This window comes from Melitaea cinxia, chromosome 10 (genome assembly GCF_905220565.1).
Source record: "Melitaea cinxia chromosome 10, ilMelCinx1.1, whole genome shotgun sequence".
NCBI lineage: Eukaryota > Metazoa > Arthropoda > Insecta > Lepidoptera > Nymphalidae > Melitaea > Melitaea cinxia.
The window spans coordinates 3,279,188-3,303,782 of NC_059403.1; the positions used below are offsets into that span (position 1 = coordinate 3,279,188).

General features: G+C 35.8%; 1 protein-coding gene across 1 annotated transcript in view; it reads right to left on the reverse strand.

The window, feature by feature from the left end:
- LOC123657170 overlaps positions 1-23,009 on the reverse strand; it is a 61,410-nt gene extending 38,401 nt beyond the window's left edge. Inside the window, exons 1-2 of the mRNA XM_045592745.1 lie at positions 22,968-23,009; positions 20,824-21,000 (exon numbers count right to left, since the gene is read on the reverse strand). Of these exons, the coding sequence (XP_045448701.1) occupies positions 20,824-21,000; positions 22,968-23,009 (219 nt within the window). The remainder of the gene's footprint in view (positions 1-20,823; positions 21,001-22,967) is intronic.
- Positions 23,010-24,595: the final 1,586 nt, after the last annotated feature.

A 24,595-nucleotide genomic window follows, 5' to 3' on the forward strand; every position in this document is an offset into this window, starting at 1 on the left:
GGTCAGCAACGCGCTTGCGATGCTTCTGGTGTTGCAGGCGTCTATAAGCTACGGTAATCGCTTACCATCAGGTGAGCCGTACGCTTATTTGTCGATCTAGTGGTATAAAAAAAAAAGAAGCTTTAGAGTTTGTCATACGATATAGCAATACATTCCAGTGGCGAGTTAGAAAGACTGGACTCTCTGGACGGCTTTAGTTCAAGTTCATTTCTTCATTATTTTCCTTAATTTTCAACTATTATAAAATTGTTGCTGCAATTGTAACACAATATAAAAAAATACTATAATAATAGGACAGTAGCATTCATGTAACAACGTAAAACATGCCAGTAAGGATTGAAGCGAGTCAAGCAAAGTCAAATTTGGTCCCCAATCGTCTTTACAAACGTATTGATGGCAGACCTTGACCTTTATGTAAAAAAGGCGTCTATTTCCTACGTATTGTAATGATGAAATAGTTAGTGGATATAACGAATCTATAATAAGGAATATTAGACATCACTTTTTGGTAAAGATTTAATGAAGAAAAGACTGATTATTGTTAATTTCTTGATTATGGGCTGTAAATAACCCGTAATGTGGTTCCGGTATCACGGACTGAAAACACACACAAGACAACCTCAAACTACAAAAGCCAGGTGTTTTTATGGTCTATGCAAATATTTGTTATGTGCGAGGACAGAACCTACGACAGCTAGCGCATCGGCCGATTATAGCGACCAACGCTACATATTTGTTATGTGCGAGGATAGCACCTATGACAGATAGCGCACCAGTCGGTTATAGCGACCAATAAATATGTCGTCATATTTATAGAGCGTTTTACCCCGCTTTATTTAGTTTCTAAATAAGGAACCTATTTTAAATGAACGCTTAAGCGCGACCCGCTAAACGGCCTCCAGTCGAATTTTCTCCTGTGTTTGGGAGTCCGGAAACACACAGCACACAAACACAAATGCCCAGACCATGACAAATATCTATAAGATCAATATAAATGTTTGTCAAGTGCGGGGATCGCACCCGAGACCGCAAACGCAACAGCCATCGCTGTGACCGCTGCGCCAACGCGTCGTCAACTCGTCAGATTTAACTACAAAGTAATTGGTTCCGATGTTACAGCTTTCAAAGAAATAAAACACATAATTTATTTAAATTTATTAGTATAAATTCTAAACTGGAATTTACGTACGAATATCGTTGTGATATTTAAGAAAAAGTATTTACTAATAAGTCAGGCGACAGGTCGTTTATACTGAGCATTTGACCGAGTAACTAGGCCACGACCCCAGTAATAATTTATATTCTTTCGTTTTTAATAAGAATGCATTTTTTATTGTTATTAATTAAGTATGTTTATATGCACGAGTGTATATAAAATGCTATGTAACTATTGATATTAGTTCGTACATAAAAAGACATGTACTTTACTCGCATAGAAAGAAGCATAACATAACAATATTTTAAGGAATGTAAGTAGGTAATTGAAATAATCTCAGATATAAAATAATAAGAGATACTTCTTATTATCGCCGCTTAAATTTACATTGTTGCATTAACACAATAAACGTAAATACAGTAATATTAATAGAGGCCGTAATATTTCTGTAATACAAGTATTTATTTCAAATTCTTTTGAAGTTTAGATTATATGCTCAAAGTCGTAGAAATAAAAAATATATACACACACACACACACACATTGCTAATTTAATTAGGTCTTCTTTCAAATAAGAAAATAACTTTCTTTTGAATATAAAATGCGTGTTACGATTCGTGTTTTAATTTACTCTCTTTGAGAATTTTAAGCTAGTAAGTCTTGATAATAAAATATTGATGATTGATGCCGCCTGGAACATCTTACTGCTGGGCATAGACCTCTTTCTCCATGTAGGAGATTGGTCAGGCAACAAAAAGCCAAATATAGTTCGAAAGAGTAGCAGCCAACTTTCAAAAATTCAGACAAATTTTACCGTTTTAATATTTACACGGACACACGCAACTACACCCTCTACCGTATATCATCTTAACTGTTTGGATGTTGAATAAACAACATGGCTCTTATGCAGTGTTTTGTTTTTGTGGTGAGTCGATCACAATTCAGCCTGTAACATCCCACTGCTGGGCATAGCTCTCTATCTCCATGTAATGCAATGAAAATTAAATGAAAATATTTATTTCGCCATTAGGCGACTACATACACTTAACAAACGCCGAAATAAAATTTCACTCACAAAAAAGCTCAACAAAAAAAGATCGTACATCGGGTACATTACAAGCTAAGGTAATGTACCTAGTGTTATCTAGCAACCTTAACTTAGTCAAAATATTTAATCAACACAAAATCCTAATGTCACGGTACACATTACCTTTCTATTAGATCTTCGGCTTTATTAAATATTACAGTAAATAAAATAATGTCCTAGGGCGAAATAAAAAAGCTGGAGATAAAAAACTGTCGGGACATCGCATTCCACCTGCACACAATATTTGTAACTATATCGATTAACAGGGCGGGTCACAGACATAGCTTGGTCGAGCTTAATTCAATACCATAACTGAGGTAGGGCCCAGCAGGAATTTCCTGCTCAAAATATGGAGCAGCCCGACTGGGGTAGTACCTCGACCTTACAGAAGATCACAGCAAAATAATACTCTTTTCAAGCAGTATTGTGTTCCTGTTGGTGAGTAAGGTGACCAGAGTGAGGGGATTGGGGATTAGGTCGGTAACGCGCTTGCGATGCTTCTGGTGTTGCAGGCGTCTATAAGCTACGGTAATCGCTTACCATCAGGTGAGCCGTACGCTTGTTTGCCGACCTAGTGACATAAAAAAAAGAAGCCATGCTTTTTCAGCACGCTTGCGATACTTCTGATGTTGCAGGATACGATAACCCCTTACCATCAGTTGAGCCATACGCTTGTCGCATTAAAAAAACCCGTGAGAAAGGTATTTTACTGCTACTACAGAATATTTTTAGGTACAATAAAAGGATACAAAAGCGCCTTTCACGCCACCGCACCGGTTGGCGGATGTAAATTAAAATGTAAATAAACCACGGTTTTTTTTTATTTTTTATTTCCAAAAATATCAAAAAAGCCACGAATATAACCGATACGTTTGTAATATTACAAATTAGTTAATAACGTATTATTTCAAATAAATCACTACAGCTGTTTTTGTAAATGTATGAGTTACCGGGCCAATACTTAATTGGAGCTCTCCTTAAGAACAATTACCGTGATATTAAAACATTAAAATGTTCTATGAAATAAATCAAATTATGGTTAATTAAAAAAAGTGTGTATGTACTTATGTACGCGTGTAAGAAATTATACTTCATTGGGTAGTTAACTTCACTTGCTAAATTCTTCTTCGTTGACTAGCTAACTTCAGGGTGTTGGTTTTTAAGACGGTGTGCGCGCGCCGTAAAAATTCACTCTCATCATTTTTCCCTAACGCGCCGAAAGAAATACAACTTCAACAATCATCATCATCATTTCAGCCTAATACAGTCCACTGCTGGAAATAGGCCTCCATAAGTTCGCGCCAAAAATGGCGTGAACTCATGTGTTTTTCCCATAGTCACCACGCTGGGCAGACGGGTTGGTGACCGACTTCAACAATAAAATTCTAAAATCAAAACATAAATTGTCACTTGCTATTCTTGGATATATGGAACAACTAACGATCATCTTGCGATTTATCAGACAATTGTCACTTTTGTCCAAAAGAAGCAGAAGCGTTATTTTTTTATTTTGCATCAATGTCACGAAATATTTTCTTATTTTCCGGAGAAGGATTAATTATTTTTCTATAACCTCACTATCCATTTATAGTAATTGGTTATGTAATATCACTCATTGTTTCAAACTGAGACCGTGGCTGACAAGTATCGATCGTAGTTGCAGCTCATTTATAATATGTGTATATGCAGTAACCTACTGACATAGAGATTAAAATTTTAATGTTCTTCTTAACCTTTAAGCTTTAGACTATAACGCCCATGTGGGTGGGTGGTATTGTCTTTCAATTAGAAACTCTAAATATATGCAGTTATTTCGTCAAAGCAATCGAGGGGTCGGATTCTTGTTGTAGATATATGGCATATGCATTTTTAAAGGCGATAGAAAGAAAGAAATATCTTAAATTCGAGCGTCTGAACATTTTTCCGTTTCTTTTTTGACAATTTAGTACTAAACGATTGTCTTTCATTTGCTATCACTAAAGTATCATCGAATTATTACCAGGTGATACATGAGCACTACCATGTCTTTTAAATAGTACAAACAATTGCAAAATAGGTATAATCCGGTAAAAATCTAGTATAATCGAATGGAAGTCATAGAAAAAATTTTTTTATCATACAACGAGGTCAGCAAATAATCGTACTCACCTGATGATAAGCGATTACCGTAGCTTATAGACGCCTGCATCACTAGAAACATCATAAGCGAGTTGCCGTCCTTACCCCAAACCCCCCAGGGCCTCAAGTCACCATACTGACCACGGGAACACATTGCTTGAAAGCAGTATTATTAAGCTGTGATTTTCTGTCAAGTCGAGGTACTCCTCCAGTCAGGCTGATTCCTGATGTGCCCTACTATTATTATCTATTAGATCTAGTTTACGAACTTCAGATAGGTGAGTTTGCAACATCCTCTTAGCCCTACTTATACTATTTAGTTAAAAGGTAAGTTTTCCTTTATGTTCTCTAAGTCTTACCGGTAAGTAATTAAATGTAACTCCGAAGAACAAGGAAACAGATTTTAAGTTCATCTGAAGTCTGTATAGTTTGTTATGTAAATAGACCGTAAGAAACGCAGCCGCTGTATACAATTTTGTTTACACAGACTGCAATATTTATAGGCAAGAAATCTTAGTAGATAATTATAAAATATAATTAATAGATTGAACTGTTTCATATGCCATATGCAAATAATTAAAGTTAAGAAGTTAATTTTGTATTCGAAAAATGCCTATACTATTATTTTAGTCAGATAACCTTATGTCAGAATAATTTAAAAAACATTGTTTATATTATATTATTACTAGCTGACCCCGCAAACGATGTTTTGCCATATATGTCATTAACCCCCTCAATCCCCCCCCCTTATAACTTCGGGGTATGAAAAATAGATGTTGTTCGATTCTCAGACCTAGCAAATATGCACACAAAATTTCATGAGAATCGGTCAAGCCGTTTCGGAGGAGTTTAACTACAAACACCGCGACACAAGAATTTTATATATTAGATTATGGCGCGAACTTGGGGAGGCCTATGTCCAGCAGTGGACTGCAATAGGCTGAACTGACTGACTGACTGATTATAAGGTACGTGTCTGAAGCTGAATAATAATTGAGATATTATTAGGCGCTTCTTGCATTACGTTTGGACTTTTGAGTAACAGTCTTAAAAATAGGTTTTATTTTCGTAAAAGAAAATGTAGCATCTACCAATATTTAACGGGAACATTATCCGTACGTTAGTTACCACTGATAATTTAGTTAAGATGTTATTTTTTAATGTATTAATAAATTGACTATACTACTCAAATATTGTAAAAAGTTTTTCTTTCTTTCTTTGAATGAATTAATCTAAATATTCATAGCAAATCGTTTGTTTAGTGATCTAATCAAAAAAATCATATATTTTTTACAGTAGGTCCCTATATTAGGAAAGATAAAAAAATACATTATAAAGAAACCGCACGAATCACTCGTGTTGAGATATGTAAATGAATTAAAAAATTTAAAAACCTTTTCGTGCTAAAGATATAATTATTACACGAAAACAGCTCTTCAAAAATATCTAAGATTTTTATTTTTGTGTTACCCACATTAGGAATTCTAAACATTTTTGAATATCATATCAAAAATTGACCGCTCCAGCGGGGTTCGAACCCGCGTCTCCGACTTGCCATGTCGCGTTGTGGTTTCGCTTAAACCGAAAATTAAAAATTATCATATCGAAAATTTCGCTTGAGCGGGTGCATCGTTCCATAGCTTAATTGGCTAGAGCGCCGACACGGCAAGTCGGAGACGCGGGTTCGAACCCCGCTGGAGCGGTCAATTTTTGATATGATATTCAAAAATGTTTAGAATTCCTAATGTGGGTAACACAAAAATAAAAATCTTAGATATTAAAAATAGCACGGTGTCGTCTCCTGTCAAAGATTTTCATTGTAATATGAAACTTTGAATAGTTACGGGTTTCTGTAAAGAGCTCACTATAGACGGCGCCACGGTTCGCTTAAACCGAAAATTAAAAATTATCATATCGAAAAAATTTCGCTCGAGCGGGTGCATCGTTCCATAGCTTAATTGGCTAGAGCGCCGACACGGCAAGTCGGAGACGCGGGTTCGAACCCCGCTGGAGCGGTCAATTTTTGATATGATATTCAAAAATGTTTAGAATTCCTAATGTGGGTAACACAAAAATAAAAATCTTAGATATTAAAAATAGCACGGTGTCGTCTCCTGTCAAAGATTTTCATTGTAATATGAAACTTTGAATAGTTACGGGTTTCTGTAAAGAGCTCACTATAGACGGCGCCACGGTTCGCTTAAACCGAAAATTAAAAATTATCATATCGAAAATTTGGCTCGAGCGGGTTCATCGTTCCATAGCTTAATTGGCTAGAGCGCCGACACGGCAAGTCGGAGACGCGGGTTCGAACCCCGCTGGAGCGGTCAATTTTTGATATGATATTCAAAAAAGCTCTTCAAAAAGTTTAAAGACCCGTGAGCGTAGGGCGATTTTTTACATCTGTTAAGTTGTCGCCCTCAAGTTTGTCTTGTGGAATTTCACTTTCTCCTTTATCTTATTTGTAACCGTAATCTCGTATTATTCTACATAATGTTATGTTCTTCACTAGCCTAAATATCTAATATATAAAATTCTCATGTCGCGGTGTTTGTAGTTAAACTTCCTCGAAACGGCTTGACCGATTCTCATGAAATTTTGTTTGCATATTGTGTAAGTCTGAAAATCGAACAATATCTATTTTTCATCCCCCTAAATGTTAAGGGTAGTCCACCCCTAAATCTTTTTTTTTTAATTTTTAGATAAATTATATATTTTTTATTTTATTATGATTTGGCGTTGAAAAATACATATAACCCTAAATTTTAACCCTTCTACCACCAACCCCTATTTTTAAATAGCGTTTAGCGGCAAGACAACGTTTGCCGAGTCAGCTAGTATGTTATATATTAGTATTATTAGTATTAGTATTATTAGTATTAGTATTATTAGTTGTTAGTTATATATTAGTTATGCAAGATTGTTTGTTACATTTTCACACGAAAACTACTTAACCATCACCACGAAACTTTGTACACATATTCTTAGAGATATTAAAAACAAACAAAACAGGATACTTTTTAATTAAAAAAAAAATTCAATGCGAGCGAAACTGCAGGTAAAACTAGCAGTCTATAATTAGTTTATTACGTCAAGACTAATGTACATGTAGCGCAATGCAATTGAACAATACCAACATTTCTTAAGCATTTAATTAGACCCTTCGTAAAGGACGCCTACGTCACCAGTCAGTAATCGATCGACCACATTGATATCTGCATAGCGTAGAGCCTTGACACGCCATCGGCCAAACTATCACACTTCGACTTAAAACTTAATACTATATTTATAATATTTCACTGATTACTGGTAAAGCTATCTGACGCATAAAGGTATCCAACAGATTATAGATTGATATAGATTTTTATTCACCGTCAAACTCTTATTTTTTCCGTTCGATATTTATATTGACAATCTACAAATCTAATAGTTGTAGTTTGGTTCAAGTAAAAGGCCTGGGAATGTCCTGTTTAACTTCCTGCTGATAAAACCTATGCCTTATATGCGAGATTAATTTTAACAGTAAGCGGTGAAACGGCTCTTAGGCAATTTGTTTGGTAATATTAACTTTAATTAAGTTAAAAGGAGACAAGATGGCGTACCGGATAAAACAGAATCGATATTAGTTAATCGCGGGTCCTAATCCGAGCTGGCACCGCTGAAATCTCAAGTGCTTAATTTGTCTTTAAATTTCATCTCGTACTCGCCGTTAAAGGAAAAAGCTTTGATTAAATCGGCATGTTTTAGAAAAAAAAATCTAAGGCTTATTTGCTCGTCAACCAGTAAATTGGATGTGGATTCGATCGCTGTTTATGAGCGTTTTATTTGTTTTCTATTTATATCGTCTGTGTTTTCTATTAGTGTACAGCTACTAGCTTTGCAAGCAAGCAAAAAAACTATGTATTATTTAATAGTATTACTTAAACCGTTAGCAAAAACGCTCATTAAAATGTTCACTCAGCCAAAATCGGTCATTTATTGGTTAGGAATTATGGATAGCTTATATTTAAACGAATTAACAATCAATGTAATTCTTAACTTATAAATATACAGTAACAATTTGTTTTTGGCGTTAATTAAAGTCATTTTTCCCGGATTGTCTTTCTAAAATTAGCTTTGGATAAATGGAATAAAAAAAATCCATTTTTTTTTATATATAGACTAGCGCTTGACTGCGATCACATCTGATGGTAAGTGAAGATGCATCCTGAGATAGTGCGCGCTTGCCTAGAAGATGCCTATTCACTCTTAACTTGAAGATACCCAAGTTATAATTAGTTTGAAAAACGGAAGCCGGAAGGGCATTCCAAATCTAAAACAACCCGCCTGCCCAGAGTGGTGACGTGGGCAAAATACATGAGTTCACGCCATTTTTGACGTAAGCTTGTGGAGACCTTTGTCCAGCAGTGGACTGTGATAGGCTGAAATGATGATGATAATGATTATATTTCAAATAAAGTTTTGTCAAATATCATACTCGAAAAAAGTTCAGTAGTTTCATGTTATAATAAAAATACCTACATAAAAACGAATATATTTACAATTTTTTTTTTAATATCAAGGTTTTTTAATAGACGTGTAGTATTGTAGAGATTAACATTTTTTCTTTTCGGTATTAGTAGCAGGAAATTAAACCAAAGGGGAAAAAATAAAAGCGCCAATCCGCACCTAAAACGACTTTTATTTTTCCTTTTTTAAAACGTCCATTCATTTTCCGCAAATATATCTGACGCTATGAACTGCAACTTGTTGCACGTTTTATTTAAAAATATAAATAAAAATGTAAATGGAGATAAATTTATCGCGACAGTCGCGTCTGCTTTTTTGCTTTGTATATTTAATGGCTTACTTAGTAGGTAACGTAAAAACGTTTTATCCTTGCTATCTTATGAATCATCAGTTCAATGGGCCGTGACTTTTCAAAGTTAGAGGTAAAATATGATGTCTTGCGCTTTATTTTTATCCTCAAACACTCTTTTTTTTCTACAGATGGCTTTAAATTATGTTTCTAGTGTAGTGTTGTATACGTTTTTTTTTTCTGTCGTAATTTTACATAAAAAACCTTATATATATTTAAATTGCTTATTTAATCGAGGCTGAAGACCGTTGTCCTGTTTTTCTCTTGGGACGTTTAAAAATAAATCAAAGTTAAATTATATTCGAATTATACTCCTCAAGGTGTAACCAATAAAAAAAAAATGTTTTTATTTAAATAAGTATAATAAAACCCTTTTTTGTAACCAAATAAGCTAAATAGTTGTTAATTAGTCTGTAAAAATCCTAATAAATTGATCGTGCACATTTCACAAAAAAAATCTGCTATATACACAAAAAGCCAGAAAAACGCAACAAAAAGTAAATCTGAATTTGTTGCTAATTTGTTGATTCTCAATAAAAATTGGAGAAACCCCAACGGGTTTTTAGGAAGGTTTTGCAACTAGGCGTTACGAATTTAACGTTATATTAATTCATTTTCTTGTGGACTACGAGAAAGCCTTCGACTCCGTCGAGACCTGGGCTGTCCTGGACTCTCTGCAGAGATGTCATATCGACTGGCGATATATCGAGGTACTAAAATCTATGTACGACGCGGCGACGATGACCGTTCATGTCAATGACCAAAGAACAAGACCTATTTCCCTCCGGCGCGGGGTAAGACAGGGGGATGTAATATCACCGAAACTGTTTACCAGTGCGCTAGAGGATGTTTTTAAGACCTTGGATTGGGGGGAACGGGGCATCAACGTCAACGGTGAATTCATCTCTCACCTTCGTTTCGCCGACGATATTGTCATCTTTGCGGAGACGCTGGATGAGTAAGGCCAAATGCTGGCCGGCCTAAACGAGTCCTCTCGACGTGTCGGTCTCTGTATGAACTTGGATAAGACGAAAGTTATGTTTAACAACCAAGTCATACCGATACCGGTATCGGTCGATGGTACCCTTCTCGAAGTTGTTCAGGATTATATTTACCTAGGCCATACTATCCAACTAGGCCGCAACAACTTCGAGAAGGAGGCCGATAGGAGGATTCGGTTGGGCTGGGCGGCGTTTGGCAGACTCCGTCGAGTCTTCACTTCGAAGATTCCGCAATGCTTGAAGACAAAAGTTTTCGAGCAATGCGTCCTGCCTGTGTTAACATACGGAGCCGAGACGTGGACACTGACCAAGGGACTGGTCCACAAGTTTAAAGTCGCTCAACGTGCAATGGAACGGGCTATGCTTGGGGTCTCTCTCAAAGACAGGATTAGAAATGAGACTATCCGCGAGAGAACGAAGGTAACCGACATAGCCCACAGAATTAGCAAGTTGAAGTGGCAGTGGGCTGGTCATCTGTGTCGCAGGACCGATGGCCGTTGGAGTAGACGGGTCCTAGAGTGGAGACCGCGTCTTGGCAAACGCAGTGTGGGACGTCCTCCGGCCCGTTGGACCGACGATCTACGTAAGATTGCCGGTGTAGGCTGGATGAGGATTGCGGAAGACCGGGATGTGTGGCGCGAACTTGGGGAGGCCTATGTCCAGCAGTGGACTGCGATAGGCTGAAGTGAGTAATTCATTTTCTTAAACAATAATCCTATATATATTTATATACGCTATATATATTTTTTTAACCGATTTCAAAAAAGAAGGAGGTTACTCAATTCGACCGTGTATATCTATAATATATATAAAAGCGAAAGGTCACTCACTCATCACGAAATCTCCGAAACTATAACACCTACAAACTTGAAATTTGGCAGGTAGGCTCCTTATAGGACGTAGACATCCGCTAAGAGCAGATTTTACTAAATTCGACCCCTAAGGGGGTAAAACGGGGATTGGAAGTTTGATGAATTTTCATGCGGTTTTACCATATGAGAGAGGGCTCCACCATTGGCAAGAGGAAGGTTTAAGAAACGGCTAAGCCGATTTTTCATTGGAAGTTTGCCGGGAAAACTTTGTGACACACTAATTTCAACGCGGGCGATGCCGCGGGCACAGCTAGTATATTATATATGTATGTTCGGGATAGCTTCGTCGTTTATGAACCGATTTTGATAATTCTTTTTTTGTTGGAAAAGAGATATCCCAGGCGTAGTACCATGATGAGGAAACCAGGATCTGATGATGGGATACCTGAGAAATCGAGGGAAACCCTTGAAAATCCGCATAACTTTTTTTTGGGTGTATCGATTTTAACGATTTTTAATTTAATCGAAAGCCGAGCCCGCCTGCCCAGCGTAGTTACTATGGGCAAAACACATGAGTTGGCGCTATTTTTGGCGTGATTTTGTGGAGGCCTGTGTCCAGCAGTGGACTGTGATAGGCTGAAATGATGATGATGATGATGAAAGCCGATGTTTATCATGTGGTCACATTTAAATTTCATCGAGATCTGATTACAACTTTTGGAGTAATCTTTTATAATGCTTATTTACTTGACTATTTTTTCGTCTACCTACGTTGTATTACTTGTCGATGTAATTTAAGTCGATTTTTTTCGTTTGCCAGCAAACAGAATTATTTAAATATCAATTATATACAGACCAAAATCTGTTACAGTTTAATTATAGTAATAGATAGGATTTACATATTAATTTATGGTATATAGATTCAAAAATTATTAATTATAAACTATTTTACATAGCGTAGAATGAGTAAATGGACACCTCTTGAATTTATCACCTTCTACAAAAACTAAATTTGCTGATCCCCGTCATAGATTATAAATAATCACGGCATAACATTATTGATATCTAACTATCATTGTGACAATTTTTCACCACAAGTAAAATGGCGAAGAGTATATATACAAACGCTCGATGCATAATATAGCAAAAAGTACCTTCAGTTCAATTATTTGCGTAGTGGCTTTTAGTTTCGCTAATTAAGCAAAAATATCACGTGGAAAAAGGGATTCATTCCATTGTAAGACATCACAATACCCTCGTGAACGTTTATTGTTGACTGTATATCATTGTTACTGTCACATTTTTTTTAACGATAAGGCTTACGATATTTATTTATTTTTTTATTTTTGAAGTAAAACTTCTTTACGCGCGCTTGACTTGGAGAGTAAGCCGGTGAATGCGTGACGAGAGAGTTACGAAAAGTGTGTTCGGGCGACGCGAACGGAAGTTGAGAAGGAGATATAAGTTAGTGAAGATAAAAAGAGAGATAGAGGGAGAGTTACATTTCGTATAATTACTGTATGGCAACTAAAGAAGTTTTACTTAAGTGTGATCCAAAACACACTCGTGTTTTTTTTTTTTTTTTAGAAAACTTAACACCTATAGGATGAACTTTTGACAATTTTGTGAAGAAAAAAAAGGTTTCGAATATTGTCTGTATGGCCATACATCATTTGTTAGCAGTGGATTCAAACCTATTATTTTAGAGCAATATGGAGTTTGACGAAAATATAAATACTTCGGTTATATAAGTCTCCAAACTGCTTTCACTCCTTGAATATATTGTGTTTTTAAGTACGGCTGCATTTTAAATAAAACTTATTTGTGGATTAATAGTGCTACGTTTGCAACAATTTCCCTAATAAAAACATTCTATCAACAAGTCATGTAGAAGTCTACTTCACGTTAATCACATTGCGATATCGCGTAATTAAAAATATTGCACCGTGGATATAAAAGTAAATGTATGTTATTCGATTTTCAGCTGTAACATATTGATTTACGACACAATTTTGTTTGCGTTCACCAGAAAACCTATATCTAGTAATTCGTAAAACATAGAATTTTTCACGTCGACGCTTTATTATACAGCTACAAATTGTTTTACCATATTAAATGGAGATATCTATTATTAAATATTATCTGCATTCGATTTTATACCGTACCATATGATACATTAAGTTCAAAATAATACTGTGGTTTTTATTTGAGATGTCAGTACGGATATTGTGTTGTATGTGTACATTTCGCGGCGGCAGGGTGGTAATGGTTTCCGCCTGATAGCTGAATAGGGGCTGTCAGCGCTCTTTTGCGTTGAATATACTTTCGCTTGGTAATTGATTAAAGTATCGTTGGAAATGATACAACGTGTATGTTTTTACGTCTTTCCAATGTTGAAAGAATTTTGTTTTTGATTATTTAATATATTATGGAACTTAGAAACTGGGAACTTAGAATATTATACTTATATTTAACAGATAATTAGAGTTGTAATGATTAATAAACCTAACTATGATATTTTTTTAGGGTTTGATGAGAAGTATCAGTCATAGGATTTTATCACTGATACTTCTCATCAAACCATTTAATCATAAATCTAGCTTCATGATGACGGTCTGGCCGCCATTTCAGTTTTCTTGTTGGTCAAAGGTCAATAATACTATAAGTAGTATTGTGTCCTTATGGTAAGTAAGATGGCAAGATCCTTAAAGAAGGTCAGAGGTAGGATTGGTATAAACAAAAAATAACCATTTAATATAATTTACCAAGACAAATTCAGGGTGCCTAAGTCAAATTAAAAGATAAGAATTTCAGGAACGCTTAAGAATAACCTATCGCTTCATAATAAGATCCTATCTCTTTTAAGTTATACAGTAAAAGTCAAGAGATCCTTAAAGCCTAAACAAGAATAAATTACTATTATGCATACCTTTAGTACCTACTTCTAAAGGTGTGGTCAAGATAATTTTAATGCGATCAACGGCTGAGTTGGGTGACGTAAGAAATTTAAAATAGTATAATTTATTTACAGCAAGGTCCCAGCTTGATCATAAAAGACCTGTGTATCACGAGATTGTATTATCAAAAGTGAAAGGTGTTCAAAAGGGACCAGCAGAAAAGGGAACGTGAAATTGCCCCCGTGATCAATTCGTTAGAAAATAGGTCCACTTTGGTCTCATGGTCGAGAGCGTTTTGATAATTACCTTTTAAAGGATTTTTTCTTAAAAAATAAGTAAATATTACGATGCTAGCAAAATAACCAAAGAATCTAATTTTTATTTTTTATTCTTGCAGATTTTAATAGCGTTAATTGTAAAGTAATTATTAAGTAACTGTATTTAAGAAATAAATTTATCAAAAAGAAAATATTAATATCAAATATTTACTATTTTAGCGGTTTGGTCGCTTCTTTTGCATTTCCCTATTTTGTGCAATATAAATCTATTTTAGTTTTCAATAAAGAGCAGGTACATACTACATTTAACTGAGGTAGGACACGCAAATATGCAATGCAAGTAACCGAGTGTATAATATGAAATAATTTTATGTACTTTTTCCATACAAATCACCTACTGGTAAGTAATTACCACAGCTTATAGACCTCCTATCAACTGTTTGTACACTTCCCTCCCGCTTCTCTTTTTAACCGACTTCAAAAAAAGAAGGAGGTTACTCAATTCGACCGTATATATATATATATTTTTTTTATGTATGTTCGGAGATAACTTCTTCGTTTATGAACCGATTTTGATAATTCTTTTTTTGGTTGAAAGGAGATATTCATAGTTTGGTACCATGATAAGGAAACCAGGATCTGATGATGGGATTCCAGAGAAATCGAGGGAAACTTTCAAAAATCGTAAGGGTGACTAGAAAATTTAATCATGTTTTCATTAAGTACTATAAAGCACTACTATTTAATAAAGGTCTGGAGTCGATCTGATGATGGAGAAGAAAGATAGTCGAGGGAACTCTTCAACAATTTATAGCAATTACCTGCTGTTTGAACTTAATTCGTTTCTATTGATGAGAACTTTGCATATGTATGAGTTATAAGTGCCATTTCAGTCTGATGATGGCGACGAAAGATAGTCGAGGGAACTCTTCAATGACTTATAGCAATTACCTGCTGTTTGAACTTAACGACCGCTTTGATATAATGGTGCATGTACCGTGTCGGCGGCGCCTAAACACCGACAGTCGCGGGTTCTATTCCCGCTCGGAGTGGATATTTATTTTTATACAAATATTTATTTTCGGTCTAGTTGTTAATCCTTGTGGTTCTCCCAACCTAGCCTCAGAGAACACGCTAGGCTGTCAGTCCCGGTTGTTATTACGTACACCTGATAGCGAACTTTACTCATAGTATGTCGACGCGTTAGCGCAGCGGTCACAGCACCGGCTGTTGCGCTGGCGTTAGTGAGTTCAATCTCCGCGCACGACAGACATTTGTATTGGCCATATAGATGTTTGTCATTGTCTGGGTGTTTGTGCTTGTGTATTGTGTATGTTTCCGGACCCCCGATACAAGAGAAAAAGCATCCTTGTTAGGTCTACCCATCACTAAAAATTGTAAAATAAAATAATTTTTAACAAAAAAAAACCGACTTCAAACAGGAAACTAAAAAGTGAAAAATAAATTTACTTAGTACAAAGTAATTCGTATTTTGATTTAGTTAATCAGAAATGATTAAATAAATATTTTATAATTTTGAAGTTGGTGCCATTAGGGAACTAATTAAGGTTTAAGATGATTATAATAAATTGTGCACAAACTTTTGTTCTAAATAAAAGAAAACAAAAATTGGTCATAGATGACGTATATTGCTGGGATCAAAATTAAACGGCTTTCATTTCAATTCCCTGCACAAAAATGTTAGCTTTCATCTTTATGTCTATCACACAATTGTCTGTATCTTTACCTTAAAGGAATCGTAAAAGGCCATTAATCACTTATAATTTTTAATCAATATGAAATACTTTATTCACTATAACGAATGTGCAGTAAAAAATAGAAAATTAAAGAGTTACATCTTTTTACTAGTGGATTCAGCCTGACACCGATAGCTTTACGTGTTCTACGAGGTACTATTGGAAGAACCAAGAGGATATCTATTCATATGAATATATATATAATATGAAGTTAAAAAAAAATCAGATAAAATGCATTTCATTTCATATGCCTTAATAAAAATTTTAAGTTCTTTTCAGTGTACCTTTATCGCTGTTATAATTAATTAGTTGTAATGTCTGTGTCATGATAGAGCACGAGGTCAGAGTTGAGCTCGCTCTGTGAATTATTAAACGTGAACTGATAGTTTTATTATTTTTTAAAGCCTTTATTTCCGCGGCTCTGTTTGTTCGTAATAAACGCAAATGAGTTTTAGAATAGGTCTTCCAACTGAATGAGTGTAAGAACAATAAAGATTATAAAAAGTGCCCGCAACGCTTTAGGTATATTACACGCTTTAGCTTATCGCAGTCCACTGCTGGACAAGAGCCTCCACAAGTTATATGTAAACCAGAAATTTGTGAGGTACCGCTTACGTTAGTTACTATGTTGGCTAAATATCTTCGCCACAAACTTTATTTGAACTTTTTTTTTTTTCTTTTTAGCGCCATTCTTATTTTAATATATTTTTAATGGAAAAGACCATACCCCAAAATATCTTTAATAAGTATTAGCTATTGATTTCTTTTTACAACAAACTTTAAATTTATTTTTTGGAATTTTTTAAAATAATATTATAACTCAGAACTGAGTCATATACTTTGTACTGCCGGAAACTTGGAGTTACAATTTTGTCATCCTCCTCGTGTTTAGTGTAGTGTGTCAATCGATCCATGAATTGAATTAAGAACAGAGGATTAAATTATTGATAAAGATCAGTTGATTTTGTATCGCTGTATTTCATGAAAGACATTACCAACTTTATATTAAAGTTATTTTTTTTTTTGTCAAAGAGGAACTCCGCAGTTTATTGCAGATTCTTCTCTGCAGAATCTTCATTTCGAATCCGTTAGCTTCATTTTAATTGTTATTCGATAATTAAGACAAATATAACTTCAATTTATAAAATGACTCAAGTGATTTTGAAGCCTATTTGAAAAAAGTAATGATTGCTTTTAATTTTGACACACGCTTACGCTTGTTAGCCGTCCTAGTTGTATAAAAAAATAGATTGAAGAAACAAATAGGTACTTTATTGAAACAAATGTTAACTTGAATTGAAGCTAATGTCACTAACCAAACTTTAATAACTAAATCATAGCCATGCAGTTTTATTACAACATCAGACCGCCTTGGTGTAGCGGTACGCCTACGGTACGGTAGTCGCCTAAAACACCGACGATTTGCTGGTTCGATTCCCACTCGCGATAGATATTTGTATTTGTACAAATATATATTTCCGATTTGGATGTCTGTCTTTGTGGGTCTCCCCATCGTTCCTTGGAGAGTACGTTAAGCTATTAGTCCCGTTTGTTATCATAAATACCTGATAGAGATCATTACTCTTATAATAGGGTACGTATCCGCCAAACCTCCATAACAAAGAGAACTTGAATGTGATGTCATTTTTTGTATTTTTATCTTCATATGACATGTATTTAATACGACAACGACACTTACGCATTAGGATAATATCCTGTAATGTTAGATGTATGATGGAATAAATAAATAAATAAATAAACTTTGAGCCTTCATTGTGGTGGTCCTTAAATATGTTTGGAAAAATTGATCCAGTAGTTTGATCTAAGGCATTTCCTTCATAAAATATTTTGCATTGGATGTGTTTTAAAATTGGAATGTAATAGCTGTTATTACAATCCTTTCCCTAAATGGAGAACAAGAGGTCCAGCAGTGGGCTGCTTAAGGTTAAATGCGTGCGTGCATACATGGTCCGATATTAACGGTTTTTTGGTCTGTTAGCAATTTATTATAAATTTTTTCCAAGCAAAATTATTTCATTTGAAATGTACTTAAGTGTAATATAAATAAAAGAATCAAATCGAGGCCACTGAACTATATTTATATCAGAAATAAATTATATTACGTGTAACAATGAAACCTAACAAGAACATTTAAGCTTACGATGAGATTTGCATATTTAAATAGGTTATTAGTGTTTGAGAAAATTTTACATGAAAAATTGCATTTTTTCTGTCGCGTGGATTATTAATATCGAAAATTGGAATATCCAAAGTTACTTAAGAAATGTATAAGTCGAATGTCATTTTTAAAAAGTTTTATTCGCGTGTGAAGGAAAAATTAAGGAGTAGTTATAAAACGTGAAGGCACCAGTTTTTAATACTTCACTTTGTATTATTTTTGAATTGTAAGTAAAACTTTGGAGACCTTGGTGAAAATTTATTGTCTTTTGGCTAACTTATGGCTTTATTGATTTTAATTATAATGTCTTAGTTTGAAGATAATGTATGACTTGCAATGCAATCCAATGTACCACATGATGATACCATATGATTGAAGAAATTAATAGGTATTCAGAATGAAAGAGAATGGATAAGAGATTGTCAAATACTCAATACTTGTAATCATCATCATCATCATCATTACAGCCTATACAGTCCACTGCTGGACATAGGCCTCCACAAGTTTACGCCAAAAATAGCGTGAACTCATGTGTTTTGCCCATAGTCACCACGCTGGGCAGGCGGATTGGTGACCGCAGTACTGGCTTTGTCGCACCGAAGACGCTGCTGCCCGTCTTCGGCCTGTGTATTTCAAAGCCAGCAGTTGGATGGTTATCCCGCCATCGGTCGGCTTCTTAAGTTCCACGGTGGTTGTGGAACCTTGTTATCCCTTAGTCGCCTCTTACGACACCCACGGGAAGAGAGGGGGTGGCTAAATTCTTTAGTCCCGTAGCCACACAGCACAATACTTGTAATGTATGATAAAAATTGTAATACGATCGACAAGATACTCAATTTTCGACTTGTGTCAACACGTGATTTTAGCAGGCTCTAAATCATTCGCTTCAAATTCAAATAGGTCAAAATCTAGAACACTATTATCAAAGCACGTGTTAGATGCAAATCCATGTTTCTGTCAACAGCGACATACATCTGCTGAAATTCATGAATCGTATTTCACGTGACGAATATGCAAGAAGCTGCCACGAACAAGTTGTCATAAATATTCTGATACAATGGCTGTATAGAATATTGTATAGTATTGTTATATGGAGGGAAACGAAAACAATAGCGCGTTGAATGTGGCGGACAGCGAGAGTAACTGATGAATTACATGAGCGAGAGAGCATTTGCCGAACATTGAATGTAGAAACTAGGTTGAAGTTAAGCATTTTTTTTAATATAAATACAGTCAGATAGGGCAATAGTAACACAATAGACTAAACGTTGACTGCATGCGGTCGGTTGCCATTTGAATACCAGAATTTTAACGAAAGAATTGCTCGCAATAATAGGTCCGTTACAGATGAACTGCCAAAAAAGTTGACAGTTTTTAACAACTAACACATAATTACACAGTTGTTTACACATAGCAAACACATTCAAATCGCGTTATGAATACTGAACAGACGCATTCATTTCATCTATCAAAGCACGTCGACATCAACGAGCATAAGTTAGCATGCAAGATCATTAGCAAATGCAAATCTAGTACATACCCAGGAGGCCGGAGGGTATCTTGGGAAGGGTGCGATCGACTTCGTCGCCACATTGCTCGGGAGTTCGTGCTTGATCCCACGCTTCAGTCGTTGTTTTCTTCTCTCCCGCGATTTTGCTCTTAGCATAAGAGCTGCCTGCATACTTGCCAGTTTTGAGGCCGTGTATGAACGCGGGTTAAAAACTCCTTAGCTCTTTGGCTAAGATTCGAACACGTAACTCACAGCTCACTACGATTCGATTTCCGCGCACATTTATCGTTCGACAATTTTCAATTTTATTTTAATTCGAGCGATTTTAAAAATTCTATATCTAGCGTGACTATTCTAACTTTTAAATGTATTTAAAATAGCAGAAAGATTCACGTTTACGATTCGAATATTTATATCACTTAATATTAATTCTGTCACAGTACGAATGATTTACTCTCACTAGATATGCTTTAGAATTGGATCGAAATAGGCACAAGAAAAGGCGCGAAACTATATTTAATTGTTACTCTAATTGAACTTTTTTTACCCTAAAATACGATATGTTTTATTGTGAGAATATGATTTTGGAAGCAAGCGCAATTTGGCGTTAATGTTATAGTAATGTCTTTATTTAATTATTTATCAGTTATATGATACACTCATGTCTCGTTCCGCACGTCGAGTCGCAGTCTCTGATTCTTCGACACCTGCCACCGAACACTCTCCGATAGATGTCTCTGTTTCATGGCCGGCCTACTTTTATGACTTCGCGTATCAACACTGGCCCGTTACACATGTCACTGAGGTTTTTACGAAACAACCTGCAACTACTTTACTCGTAACATCGATAGGATTACGCGTTGTCGGTTATTAAAGGTGACCCCAAATATTGCATTGTCTCACTTGCTCATGCTTACACAAATTAAAATAAACGGGTACATCGAATGCTATATTTACCAAACTTATTACAAGAAGCTCAATACTTAATAGTAAACACAGCACATGAACCGTCGAAGCTACACACGCACTCGGGCGGCTTAATCTTCTGCAAATGCATGCAGTTTATACATCGGCTAAGCCGCCGATTAGTGTCGTGTGCGGCTCTTTTACATGACATGCTTAAACTAGATAACATCGACACGTAGGCACAGGCACAACATACAGGCAGTACCTCGACGACGTCGCATGGCGACTGCGGCTCGAGGGCGGAGAGGGTACGGGGCGGGGGCGCGAGGAGCCGCGACTCCCAGTGCTGGCAGGAGTAGGCGCGGACGCCGGTGGGCGCGGGGTGGACCGGGCTGTGCGGGTGCGGGCTCGGCGGCGCGGGCTGGCGGCCGTGTTGGCGCGCCTGCACAACAACAATATATCTGTCCCTTTCCTTCTTCCTGTAACGTCTATATTCATCCCTTTCTATTAAAAACACTACTGCTTTGACAATTCTAGTGCTTCTGTGGTGGTTAATTACGTTCTCTTGTGATTTGAACGGTACAACGATGAATGATGTTCCAGTTCTCGTGGTTCAATGACACTACACCAGCAAAAGATTAATAAGTGGTAAAGCAGTTACAACAGGATTGTGTTACTTTATATGACATTCTTTTATCTACTTTGGAAAGGGAAATATGGGAAGTAAGTAGAAAAGAAGTAAGTAGTCAAATCGACTATTAAAATAATATAACAAAAATTTACCTCCAATTCGCAATACCACAATACACACCGGATAACAATCTTGAATAAGGGTTTTTGAATTAATAGCTTCCAAAAAAATCTTAAAATGCTATTATTTCCATTTTGAAATACGATTTAAATGAACGACAGTACTCCCTATAAAACATAAAATCTATTATTATTTATAACTGTCTAAAATAAAATTATATACTACATCATTTTTCCATGCGTATAATTCATTTATTAAAACAGACCAATGTTTCACGATCGTAATCAAACTTTAGCGGTTCGTTATTCAATTTAATATTACTACGAATTAAAGAAATAAACATTTTTAAAGTTACATTTATCAAAGTATTTAAAAAGTTCCTTGATAAACAATGGTCTACGTAATACTAAATAAAGAATAGCAAGGTGGCTTGTATATTGCATCGAAATGATTCTACTTAAATAATTATTTATATTTTTTGTACTGCATACAGTAAAACACGTACTTACGTAGTTAAATAGAGCAGCAAAAGAATGCGTACATTTTGCCCGTTCGATTTTTAAAATGAGCTCTTTCCTACAGTTTTAAATTCTCTAATTTTATTGTAAATAACAATAATAAACAAATTCGATTACTGCAACTTACCGTTGGCAATTTTTTTTTAAATATTGTTTGCGTAAACTAGAATAGCCCATGCGTACATTTGAATACAATCATTGACTGTATTGAAATGATAAAAAGACGCGATCTTTTAATTTTTCGTCACATGTCTAGGATAACACGCCTTAAACCTTAAGAAAAAAATCAAAAGGTAAGTTTGATTTAATCACGCTAATATCACGTATTTCAATTCTTTAAGTAATTTAGTATCAGAGATTCTTACTTGTTAAATGTATGTTTCGAGATTCTTTTACGCCAGAATTAAGACAAAAAACTAAAAAAGTAGACACAGTGAATATGACACATTGTGAATTAACGCGAAAGGATCAAAGATTATACGATCAGGATTAAGTTTTCACAGGTTTTTCTTGAAATTTTTTAAAATAAATATGATTGCAGACATGATTTATTAAATATTTATTCGTGTGTATTATCTGCATTATTAAATAACAAAATCTGAATGATAACCAGTTTCACCAAGAAAATATAAAAATTAACCAAAATGACCTTATAGAGGACACCGCAACGCATTCAGTGTGTATTGCTTGTTAAATTTATATAACAAAGGGTTATATACCGCCTAGCTTAGGTAAAAAGCAGTAACATATCAACATTGAAATCTCAGAATAATAAACAAGTAAACGGCTCACCAGATGGTAAGCAGTTACCATAGCTTATAGATGCTTGCAACACTAGATGCTTCACAAGAGTGTTGCCGATTCGACGCCCCCCGCACGATCCCCAGGAGCTCTGGTCCCCTTACTCACCACGGGAACACAAAACTGCTTGAAAGCAGTATTATTAAGCTGTGATCTTTTTTAAGGTCGAGGTATGGTAGTAGCAGGTTATTTCCTGCCCTACCTCAGTAACTTTTCGAAGTAAATATATAGAACCTATTATAATGTTATTTTACAACTATAATAATAAAAGAAAAGTAATGATGCACTGCCTTTTACCTAAGCACGGCATGATAAGTATAAATAGAAATAGATGGTCACCTTTCGGCCCGCGAGCGACGCGCCGCCCGCCGCTGCGTACATGCACCGCGGGCGAGCACGCTCACCCTGCGCGCGACATCTAGCGGACCGCGGAGCGCGCCGCCGCCCCGTTCCGCATCAGTGCCTCTACCCACCTACACCTGGAACACCGGCGACCTTATAATATTATAGCATGACAAACTCAACTATAGCGGCATGGTTATTGAGCGCTGATCTTCAACTTTACTTCAACATTATATTTGGTTTATTTTTACAATTCAGGCTTTCGATAACGGCCCACTGCTGGGCATAGGCCTCTTTCCTCCTGGAGGATAAGGTTTGGAGCTTAATCCAATCGAAGCTTATAATAAAAAACACTTAGAATATATATAATTATGTCCTAGGCTCAATTGTACTTTAAATAAATACATATAAGGAAGAAAACGACATAAAGTAAGTATTATTAAAATACAAGTAGGATGCATACATAACAGTAGGATGTTACAGGCTGAATCAATTAATATTATAAGCTTCACTTTACATTCTTTCTTGATAATATTGCTCGACATAATCTACATTGTGAATCAGTGACAGCTCCACATTTAGTATAACTAATTAATAAAATAATATATCGCTTCAGCCTATTACAGTCCACTGTTGTACATGGGTCTCCCCAAGTTCGCGGCAAACATTTCAGTTCTCCTCAATCGTCATTCAGCCTCCAACCCACTGCCACTTCAATTTTCTAATTATTTTCGTTCTCTCGCGGATAGTCTCATTTCTGAGCCTGTGTTTGAGATAGAGCCCATCTCGGAAGTTAACACTCGGCTAAACCTGCCTAACATCGCCATGCTCAACCGAATCTTACAATCGGCTTCCTTCTCGAAGCTGTTTTGGCTTAGTTGAATAGTATCTTTTAGTTGGATATAATCCTGAACAACTTCAATAAGAGTACCATTGACCGATACCGGTCTCGGTATGACTTGTTTGTTAAACATACCTATCTTTCATCATCATCATCATTACAGCCTATACAGTCCACTGCTGGACATAGGCCTCCACAAGTTTACGCCAAAAATAACGTGAACTCATGTGTTTTGCCCATAGTCACCACGCTGGGCAGGCGGGTTGGTGACCGCAGTACTGGCTTTGTCGCACCGAAGACGCTGCTGCCCGTCTTCCGCCTGTGTATTTCAAAGCCAGCAGTTGGATGGTTATCCCGCCATCGGTCGGCTTCTTAAGTTCCAAGGTGGTTGTGGAACCTTGTTATCCCTTAGTCGCCTTTTACGACACCCACGGGAAGAGAGGGGGTGGCTAAATTCTTTAGTGCCGTAGCCACACAGCACCTATCTTTCGTTTTGTCAGAATTAATATCGAAACCGACTGTATATTTAATTTAGCTAATTAAAATTATTTTTAACTATAAATAATATTAATATTATAAATTAAAAGTATTTTTAATTATAGCTAATCATAAAAAATAACGTTGTATAAAATTCGCATTTTAAGTACTATTTTTCATAGGTCAAAATGTCAAATTGTTTAGAAGCGGATTTCGTAGGGTCTAGTCGCTTGATGCTTGGAATACACAGAAAATGTAATTAGTTTTACGTATCCCTTAACCATGCCGTGATTAAATTCCTAAACAT